This window comes from Priapulus caudatus, unplaced genomic scaffold (genome assembly GCF_000485595.1).
Source record: "Priapulus caudatus unplaced genomic scaffold, Priapulus_caudatus-5.0.1 Scaffold774, whole genome shotgun sequence".
NCBI lineage: Eukaryota > Metazoa > Priapulida > Priapulimorpha > Priapulimorphida > Priapulidae > Priapulus > Priapulus caudatus.
Window position 1 is genome coordinate 22,030 of NW_014577835.1, and position 11,570 is coordinate 33,599.

Below are 11,570 nucleotides of genomic sequence, written 5' to 3' on the forward strand. Positions count from 1 at the left end.
GTTCTGGCCCCCAGACCCTCATAGAAGTCCCCGATGTGTACCAGACTACCAGTCTGTCTCTCTGCTGTTAAAGTGGAGAGTCGTAGTTACCAAGAAGCTACATATAACAACGATGTGGCGTTTCCTTAATTGTGAGCCCCCGGCAAAGAAGCATAAACAGTCATCCGATTGCTGATGACTGCTGATATGCTGTTTCATTACTGTAATTTGCTCCAAAATTGGCGGGCCTACAGCTTTGCTGGCGGGCCTGCAGCTTTTAGGAGCTATAGGCCCTGCAGGCCTACAGCTTTTTCTGCTCAGTAGCAAACACTGTTTCACGGACCGGCTTATTAGTTTAGTGCAAGATTATTAGTTCAGTGCAAGATGGCATTTTGTGTAACTGTTATTCAGGTTTGCTGTGGTGCCCCATATGTCCTTTCCTTCTTGTAGAATTTCAGTGAACTTGATTGTTCACAATTGATACATGTTCGGGGCATGGACAACCACTGGCCGAGCTTCCGCAACGTCTGCAAGTACCTTTGTCCAAAGTTACCACCTGTCGTGGAAACACTGTGTAGTGAGGTCACTGGCTCACCAGTGGAGATATTTGGTGATGGGTAGGTTTGTTGTGTCTTTCTCACCCTTTTACTAACCCAGGGTTCATAGTAGTAAGACACATGTTGAAATAAGGACGTATAAGACCCTTTCTGGAGGCCAAAATAAGACTTTTTTACGCGATTTCTGATAGATCACCGACTATTAAAGTACGCTAATAATATTTATATACACAATTGCACGGCAGATTTAATTATTCCGTATTATATATACAACAATTCTTACTCTAAGTCGAGAAAAAATAAAGACTATTAAGTACTTTGCTAAGATTTCACCAAAAATAAGTACTAATAAGGGCCCTTATTTTATTTTTGGCAAAATAAGTACTTATAAGACTTTGGAAGACCCGCTACGAACCCTGTAACCACTTACCTCACACTGTATTAACATTATACACATTGTACACATACTGTCTGAAACATGTACTAAATCCGCAGGGCAAGCTTGGTTACTCAACTTGTACACATGTAGCGTAGAGTTGGAGACTGGAACGAATCTGCGGTATTGCAGTGTCCCTTTAATAGTTTTCACCATGTCAAACCTGTCCTTTAACTCTGAAGCTGATTGAATTACATCCTCTGGTGTCACATTGAAAAACGTGATAGCAGGGATATTCTCCACTCAGAAAGCCATAATTCCGTCCGCTGTCAGAATCTGGTCATTATATGGGCGCTGCAGGCTAGCCTTGGTGACTAGTTGCTTGACAGTCCCTCCTATATCGTCACAGGCACTCTTGCCATGTGATGTTGCAAAGAAGTTCTGAGACAGTAATGATGCAGAACTAGAACCAGAACCATCTGTGCAATCAGAAATAAAGGAACAAAACTTGGTCTGCTGTCTTTATGACGGCTTTCCGTGGATTGGCATGGTGGACGAAATTTCGGAGGAGTTTGGTGACTACCACATCAATTTCATGCACCCTCATGGACCTACCAAGCAATTCAAATGGCCATTGGAAACAAATCAATGCTGGGTTACAGAAGATGATATTCTGTGTACAATCAACACCCCATCTCTTACATCATCCTCTTCCAGAAAGTAACTTATCTCAGAAAACGATGCTGCGAAGATTTCAAGTGTGCATCCAGACTTGATCATTGATGAACAATGAATTAGTGATAATTGAGAACATGGTAATATAATGAATTTTCATAAGACTGAATAGTCATTTAGAAGGTTATTGCCACCTGTCATTCTGAATCAGGTTATGTACAGCAAAGCCAATGTTTGGGTTTAACTTGATATCTTAAACAGATTGGTATGGTATACATATGTGCCTACATGTACAGCATTGCATAGGAATATAGGCATTATTTCACCTACTATGCAAACTTTGAGAAGAGCTGGAAAGCAAACAAAAAATATTATATCTCTAATTTTTGTATATTATGTAGAAAACATGTTGAGGTATAATTTTCAATGAAGTTCATCTCAAGGTTACGTGATCCACAGGGTCAAATTCAAGGTCAAAGTAAAGGTCAAAAGGTCATCAAACTTTATACTGCTCCTATATAACAAATAATGACAGATTTCCAAAGACACCAATATCAACCAATTTGGCCTAGTAGTTACAAAGATATGACCATTTGAAAATTGACGGATGCGTCCATTTTGGCCAAAATCGCCAAAAAAGGGCGTGGCGTAGCGCAAAAAACGTTTGTCCGATGGAGCTGAAATTTGAAATTTCAGCTTTTTCAGCCGAAATTCCCCCATAAACCAAATTTCAGCCAATTTGAAGTAGGTCAGGTGTAAATTTCCATTTTTTTTTGATGATTTGACACGGAATGACCCACATCTCACTCCAAGCAAAGTAACCATGCAGTTCCAGAAAACAACATCCACTATCTAATCAAATAATTAGAAAACCTATGATTGCAGTTTTATTGGTATAAAGGTAGATTCACGTTGTAACCAATATTAATGGGTGAAAAAGAGAAAAAATGTCCTAACAGTGAGCATTACTCAAATAGGTTATAAAAACGTACATAAAATAGTTTTTATTTTTTTATAATTAACATAATATTGCATGTCAATGTTTCAGGTATGTTTCCCACATCCCAGATGCACTGAGAAAATCACACAAGGCATACAAAACAACAGCTGTCGAAAATAACTGCATGTATATGCGAGGGTGTCGATGTGCCTGTGGGGCCATCACAAAGAAAGCTTTCTTGAGATTTGCCGGCGTGGTCAGTGGTGCTACCCAAGTAGATGAACATGTTGCAAAGGTAAATTTAGCAAATTCCTATTTCTTATTTAATTATCATGTATGAAAAAATATGTTCCTTCCAAGTACTTTAATGTCATTTTTTCCCATTTCATTGACTATAAGTAATTTTAGTTTGCATCAGGTTCTGGAACAACACACGACTGTTGAAGGCATAAGGATCTGGGCATTTGAAGTCATGGAGGAATGGCAAGTGATGGAGGGCCTAAATTTCGTTACCTCGGCTCCCGACGAATTGGTAAAACAGGTTATCAAGGAAGAACTCTACAAAACCGCACGCCATAGTGACTCAGGTATTCTTACTTTTTTTACAATCAACAGCTATGTAGTGCTTAGTGAATTATTTGTTGACGTAAATAATATGATTAGATAATAACTGCAGGAGTTAAATTAGGATTTTCCTGCGTTTTTACCAAATTATACAAAGATGCAAGTTTACACATTCTTGGGCTTGCCTTCTGTACCTTAATTATTCACCTTTGTAAATCGTAATCATGCACTGTGAAAAATCAACTCCTGACTCTGATAATATCTTATACTTGGCAGGTCCCATACAGCTAATGTGCATCAGCAGATATCTGCACAAAACCATCAAAGTATATGCTCACGTGCAGGTCCAGCAGGTGCGAGTCACAATTGGAGGAAAAACTCAAGCTAGTACTTACCATTACCAGCACAGCTACCATCACCGGATGGCACCCCGAGGTGAGTATATATCGAATCCCGTTCTTTAGCTTGCCAGACTGCTAATCTTACAAGGTTTGTTACCGTCTTGTACTATATTTGAGACAGTGTTAGCTTCTTACCTTGATCAATGTCGCTGTCCAAGAGCTGCTCATCGGGCTCATGTTGTTGCGCTCCTACCTAGTACATAAATAATTGTATTATAGAGTTGAATAAGTAAGGCATAAACGTTTACTATTGCTTAAACATAACTGAAAGTAACCTGAGCTCCATGCATTCAGGGGGCCAACATGTTGTTTAATTGGTCACTCAAACATCACAATGGGTCGCTAGTGATGTCAGCATCGTTATGTTTGACGCTGGCGCCATACTGTGGTTTTTGTTTGAACACCAAGTAGCATCATGTAGTCATGTAGAACCAATTAATGACTCCGCCACCGGAAGAGCTATTCGGTAAATATTGCCACCAGTACTCGACCGTGTATGGCTGCAAGTGAAGCCAAGTTGAGAGGAAATGCGCTATCTCACCATATCGCTGAAGCGCAGACACTATGTGGTGTCCGTGTCGGTCAAGCTCATCGTATTATCGTGTCATTGGCGAGTCACCTTTATTTTATTTTCATACAAGGAATGTCCGTCGTTACCTACAACATAGAAATGAGAATTTAGCAAGATCAGGGGGTGAATAATCAAAGATTTGTCATTCACAGTCATTTTGTAAGTAATATATATCAGGATTCTCCAAGCTTTTAAATTATAGCATGGGGTGCTACTCACTGCTAGGGGGGCGCGGGGGAACGGCCCTCCAGAAAATTTTTGAATTGTAGAAGCTCTGAGATGCAATCTGGGACACTCTGTGTGTAAATTTGAAGCACTGCATGTGGGGGAAAAATGTTTGTTTTGCATGGGCAAAGCCATCGGAAAATTCAAAATAATTAATGGAATAAAAATACCAAAATGTAGGGGTGAACTTGCTGGTTTGCTGGTTCCAAATAGAATTCACCTCTCATAAATAAATTGAAAAAATTGTGTCACCATTGACAATGGCAGGAGTGGTCGGTAAGTGTACCAGTCTACTCTACCTCGTGTAAGACTGGGTTACCTGCCCCGTAATAATGCCGTTGGAAATTAATTCACGATTTAATTCACGATTAAGATTTCTTGAGGAGCTAGCTAGAAAACGCTCGGATTTTAAGTATGAAAATGAACATTATTGTGCCAGCTAGCCTACACCAGTTGGTTGGGATTGATTGTCAGTTCAGATGCAAAATATTTAAAGCAAAAGGTTATACACCAGATTAATTTTGGTACTATAACACGCGTATATAAGATAGCCGAGTCGGTTTAGAGTTAGTGTTAGGGTTAGGGACAAGGATAGGGATAGGGTGACTGTTTGTATTAAACATTTGAACTTCATGTGTATACACCAGCATGGCGGCTATGATATTTAGCGTGGCGGGTGCATTTTAGGATGGCGGAGCTCGACGATAGCTATAAGTGCCCTTGGAGAACCCTGTATATGTAATCATAACGATGTAACTGCATAGTGCATACATGAAACAGGCACATGGATACAATAAGCTTTGGGTCTGTCTCCATACCACGCCGAGCACGGCTAGTAAAAGCTGACAAAGGCTATAAGGGTAATTGGAAGGCACAACAATTGTATGATTGTATGGTGCGCAACATGTAGTTCAGCAGTTTTATTCGCACAAAACATGCAAAACCGGGACGCGAGACTCGATACATATAAGGAACTATGCCCTAACATAGGTCACAGAACCAGCGAAAAAAATACACGGGAGCGGCGAGCGATTTCGCTCCCGTCAGCTTTCAAAGCGCTCTGGTAACAACAATTACGAGAGCGAAAATTTTGGAAGATACGAGAAAAAATCGCTCCCGTGCCGCCGGCAGCATTCGAACCGGAGGCGCGAGCCCACCAAGTTTTTGCTCGGGCCACCATCTCTACGATACTCCCGGTCCTCCTTACCGGCACTTTTTCCCCTCATATTACGATGAAATACTATGGTTAGCCTCCCTCAACGCATGATTCGCCACACGAACAAAAACTCGCCACAGTCTAAGAAATCGATTACGGGCATGTAGACAGTAGTGCAGCCCAGTGTTTTTATAACCACATAACAATAAGTTTTTATATCGCAGGGGTTATCGTGGGGAGTGAGGGCATGACCAGTGACACATGACACGCCCGTAATCAAAGCTGTTAACTGAATTCGTCACTTTTCTTAACGTAGAAAGTGGACTATTTTTATTCAGTTAGATATCGAGAAGCAATGTAAACTGTATATACTTAAAGATTCTAGGCACTTGTAACTTTGCTGATGTGCGACAGCATTGATCTATGCATGGGGGTACCGTGGACTGGGGACGAGAAAAGCGAAAGTAAAACCTTGCCCAGAAGCTCCCGGCATTCCTAGAGATTCCAGTACAAGTTTTTTTTAACATACTCAAAGTAACTAAAAACTCTCTCTGAAGTTCTGAACTTGCTCAGTCGATGTAAAAAGAAAGTTGAAAGATGAAAAGAAATGAAGTAAAAAGAAGAAACTTGAGAATAACCATACCATCCTTACCATGATTATAATTCTTGATTTCCTGTCTTTGTCATGTTACCTGACTATGTGTACTGTTTAATGCATGTCTGTCTGTGTGAATGAAATTGAATAAGAATGCGATTGGTTTCTTAGTCGAGTGAAATTAGATAAAAAAATGTGATCGAATGTAATTTGTTGACGATTTCTTAACACTGATAGTCTGATACTGGTGCTGAGTGCTGAATGCTGATGAATGATATTAGAGTCAGTGCATCAAAATTATGGAAATTTTTTACAAAATCATGCTATGAAAAAGTAGCTCTGGCCAAGCTTAAAATAGCTCCCGTAAAAAAAATTACGAGAGCTCTTTATTTCATACAAAATCAAAAAATAGCTCTCGTAAAAAAATAAGTAATTTTTAGGCTGCACAGAACCCTTTGTACATTTGTTACCACATCTGCATGGTTCACCTGCACGGAAGGTGTGGTGTAACAAGTGGCGTGGACACAGCAAGTATTGTCTATATCTTTTGTAACTTAGAATGGATATCGAGCCACAGAACTATAGTTATTTTTAAACGTAACGACTTGTTTTGCGATTAGTCGTGACTTTCAAACACTAGAAAACAAATTAAAACCTGGTCATGCATCTACAGCTAGGACATTGATTACATGTACTAGGCCTAGTGCATGTACTACACTCTAAACAAAGTTACACATAGGACACGTCATATGTGTTCTGTTATAGAACACGCCCGTTCAGGTATTGAATACCAGTGTTCAGATTCAGAACATGGATGATCTGTGCATGAACACGCCCATTCTGTAACAGAACACATATGTGTTCACAGTGTTAATCTACATAATTTAGCTGTAGTGGCTGTAATCACATATAAACCAATCAAATATATATGCCTTCAAATTTGAATTTGTTAATTTTATCGACTCATGTAACTAAAGTGTCATTAAAAACAAGTTTTGTTCAGAATTTTTTTTCTTTTTTTACAGATCATGTATATCATATTGTCAATATTATTGAAACCGGGAAGGTGTTTTTTAGTGTTAGAATTTAGTATAATATATTTGTCAAACACGTATAAATTAAATGATACTGTCTCCATGTAATAAAAGTAGAAAATTCAGTGTCTGCAATATTACCACTCGCTCAGACTAAGTCCGCTGAACACGCATGTTCTCGGAGACCATCGGCTCGAGAGAACACTAGCATTCAGAATTGCCGCGCATTCGGCAAAATCAGGACCGGCATGCTTTACGCGGTCTTTGCGCAGCGCCATTTTTCATTTACCGTTGCCGTGTTAACTCACACCTGTGTATTATTCTATACTTCACTCTTCCTACTTCACTCATACATGCAGGCAGTAAGTATTTAGTGCCTTGAACTTATCAAGTAGCTTTAGATCTTTTTTTTTCTAATTGGAAATGTAAATAGATCTCTATTCCGTGAATTTCTGGCTGGTGACAGGGTGGCAATATGAGCGGGAATTTTAGTAGTAACTCGGTCATAGGCATAGTATTAGTAGTATAATTTGCTTGTACTTGTGTCAAGTTGTGGGTGCATTTCGGATGTACTGCGTATACATCTTTTAGCTTGTCGATGATTAAGGTCAACCCGGGCCCTTGTGTATAATATTTGGGTTTGTTTAGACTTGCCTTACTAAGTTACTTGTCTAGAACACTAGCGTTCTTGTCTAGAACATTTTATGAATCGAAACGGCGTTATCTGGCAAAGGGAGATAACCAAGACTGGTCAGAGTCCAGGTCTATCAGTATCAAGAGTTTTCAAATAGCAATAACTTCGACGATGAAGCTATAGTGTAGTTGCACACATTTTAAATTCATTTACATGTAGGAACTGCAGAACTTGTGAATAGCGACACAAATTAATATTATTTCAGACACTAGACCCGTAGAGATATTATGGCTGATAATATTTTTACTTGTAACTTATGTGTATATTCTACAGACGTTTTTGCATCCTTTAGAAAACATTTTGTCCGTAGTCACAAAAATGACCCACATTTTTCTTTAGCTTGCTGCATTGATTCATGTGGCTATACTTCAAACAGTTGGTCAAACTACAAGGTCCATGTGCATAGAAAGCACAAACATATCAACACAGCAACTGTAGAAAAGGGGAAATCAATGAATATGAAGACGATCCTGTCGCGCACACACCTGGTCTCCCATATAAATGCCATGTTGACTCTTTGTCTGGAAAGTAAGCACAATATGTCACAACCCAGATAACATGCTGACGTTGGGCCAGTTGGCATGGATAATGTGTAATTGTTTCGACAGCAAGCTCGGTTGGTAGACCAGTCACCTTGACGCATTGACAAGGAAACAGATGAAACTGAAGCTTGGCCATTGGACTCAGAGGTTATTGAAAGGTCATAGACATTGATACAAATTTCAGAATTATTTTCCGAGTAACTCAAAGCGTAAATCGGTTCTACAAGATAACGCTCGACACACTAGTTGAAGCCATTACAGGATACTTTAGGTCAGAAGTTTATGACTAATGGACAAGTGTCGGATACACGTGATAGCGTCACACAGCAAACAAGCCTGCGCAGGAGCGACAGCGCTCAATCCTGACGGCAGGGTGTTCTGATGCTAAACTCAGGGGCAAAGCGATCAAGAGCACCCTCCATCGCACGCGTTCGCTCTCCTTTTCGTTGCTCTCTCATCCTTTCTCTTTCGCGCTCTCTCGCTATTTTGCTATCCTTCCCTTCGCGCCCTCTGCTTCCCTCTTCTCTCGCCTCGATCAAGCTCTCGCTCGTCAGACTCCTCGCCTCTCTCTCTCTCTCTCTCTCTCTCTCTCTCTCTTGCGCTCTCTCTCTCTCACTCTCTTCCCTCGCTCTCTCTCTCCCTCTTCTCTCAATTTCTTCTTTCTCGAGGCGGTAGCGCTGCCGGACGAGCTGTACAGACGTCTGATGTGTCTATCAGACTGATTGTCTGATGGTCTTCTAACCCTAGCAAAGCACCGTTTCGTGGAGCTCAGCAAGGCCGTATCCGTTTTATATAACTTCACATAAATGTTTATACTAGTATAATGTTAAATCGGGTGGCACTCGGCAGCCCATGTTTATACTATTGTTAACGTCGGGTTTCCCAGCAGCGGCCAGCGATGGTAGAAATTATGAAAACTTGCCTCTAAAAACTGCTTGGTCCCTGACAGATCTACTTTGTCCTCCGTGGAATGGACCAAGTACGAACAAACGGATAGCCCTTATTTCAAACACTGGGATGGTATCAGGAGCCCTTCTCGAAGAAATGTTCGTTGGATCGGTTATGAAAGTTGCCACGAGATGGCGCGTACGTTGGTAGCTGAAGCTTCCATCGTACGTACTACGTAGTATAGTAACAACTATTTGCCAAGACAGAATAGGTAAGCACTCGTCCATTTACCTACACAAGGCTACAGGCTGAAATAGAGAGCTGCCACCTGTACCTAATAACGCAGGCAAAAACTAGCACCATACTATAAGTAATAACCACCACATGCACTGGCAGTGGCATATTAAACACACTGACAGTACAGAATGCCATTAGAAATTATACGATTTAAGGAGCATAAACCTTCTTCAAGTAAATTTAGCTTTTGAAATTTCCACTGTGACATGTAGCCTCATACATCCAGGCATGTATATCATTCTACTAGCAACCCAGCAGTCAAATTCTTTCCAACACAGTAACAGTTAACAAATCCATGTTTAAATCCCTCCTCTTGAGCGTCAAAAGGTTATCAGACACTTACTCTTCGCACGTCAGTGGAAAGCACATTTTCTGGTCCTTTCAATAAAGCCATAAAAATGCTAGGTCACCGCTGAAACAAAAAAGTTTTCAATCGCTCCGTCAGACCTGTCCTCAGAAAATGTCTAAAATCTGCCCTGTGCCGATTGACCTTTGACCTGTGACCTGCAATTTCAGCACAGTGATGGCTTTTCCACCTTACCATGATGCTATACACCGACTATCACGAGCTAGGTCGAGCCGTTTAGATTTGTGCGCATTCTGCATTTCCTCCCTATACCTTTAAGTTAAGGAGTGAATGTTCCCCCTTCTTTTACACCTCTTGAGACCTTTGACCTTTGACCCCAGCTTCGACATCCCAACTCGTTTTGACGATCCCCCCAATGTGCGAATATCGTGACCGTACGTCGAGCGTTAAGATTTGTGCCAACTGTTGAAGGACGCACGCCGACGCACGGAACGGACGGATGGACGGCCGGACGGACGGATGACGAACGATACGCGCATTCTACAAGCTGCACCTGACTACGTCAGATGAGCTAAAAAAAAAGAAAAAGAAAAAAAATTCTTTCAGACTGGCCCCTGATCGCTTATCCCCGACTGGGCCCTTACCCGGAACGCTTTATCTCAACAAGCGTGCATATTCCGGAATAAGTCGGTTCGATCTTCAAATTGCTGATAGATCGGTCAATTCTTTAGATATAAGCCAAATATTATATATCATTTTAAAGGTAATTAAATGCATCTATTCAGATATGCACATAACTGCAATTTGTAGAATTTCCTATTAATCCTGGTTTTGCTGGAGGCGGTCACATTTGTGATGAGGACAACCGATCATCGTGATAAGTGTTTTATGTTATTCTTGCACATCATGAAAAACTATCTTGTTGATGTCATTTTTATGATGGAGCAAATGCATGCAAGACAGTAAGTCAAACGATTTTGAGGACGCTGACTACACTTGATATTGAGTAATATGACAACGTATGCGCATTCGTACTGATAATGCTGCATATTGTAAAGCTGCCTTCGATATTTAAAAAACATCTCCTACCCAATGCCATTCATGTTGGCTGTATGGCACATATATTGAATCTCGTTGAGAGAGATTTTGTGAAAGGACCATTTACCAATGACATCGAAGTATTCTGTGAACGATATCAAAAACATTTTTAAAGGGAACCACAACGCAAAGCTCGCTACTTAGCGCACATGGCCACGATGAGGACTTGCCTGCGGACGTTTCCAGAACTGTCGCCGCCGAACCGCTGCGCGACAAGATGAGGGCGACATGGGTGGTTTGATGCGCGGTCAGTTATCATCGTTCCACCTGACGTGTAATGAACCATTTTTTGATACCAAAACAAGCACAGCGGCTAATGTGGAACGGTTTCGCGAGGCCCTTGCAGATTCTAAAGATAACATGCTACTCAAAATGAATTTCATTTTTAGAATATGCACCAAAAATTTAATACACGCTCAATGCCGCTCCTATGCCGTCCAATACGTCCTTACAGAGATATTTCATTCATGACTAATCACCGGGGATACATGTAGTGGGGCGAACACTGGCCTTTCTAGTTATTATTTATTGCCTTATGCATCTTTTATTGCATGTAATTCAGATACAATTACATGTACTGACGACAGTTTTTTTAATAGAGAAATCGAGAGTCATAGAAAGGCAATAAAATTTATCTATCTATATGATATATCTCTTGACTCGTAGAGATA

General features: G+C 40.7%; 1 protein-coding gene and 1 long non-coding RNA gene across 2 annotated transcripts in view; one reads left to right on the forward strand and one right to left on the reverse strand.

Moving 5' to 3' along the window:
- Positions 1-600, forward strand: part of LOC106813439 (PRKCA-binding protein-like) — a 4,205-nt gene extending 3,605 nt beyond the window's left edge. Inside the window, exon 6 of the mRNA XM_014817570.1 lies at positions 430-600. Coding sequence (XP_014673056.1) covers positions 430-600 — 171 coding nt within the window. The remainder of the gene's footprint in view (positions 1-429) is intronic.
- A 298-nt stretch (positions 601-898) lies between these two features.
- Positions 899-11,570, reverse strand: part of LOC106813448 — a 28,973-nt gene continuing 18,301 nt past the window's right edge. The window contains exons 2-4 of the long non-coding RNA XR_001394471.1: positions 4,034-4,149; positions 3,628-3,685; positions 899-1,523 (exon numbers count right to left, since the gene is read on the reverse strand). This is a non-coding gene — a long non-coding RNA (uncharacterized LOC106813448). The remainder of the gene's footprint in view (positions 1,524-3,627; positions 3,686-4,033; positions 4,150-11,570) is intronic.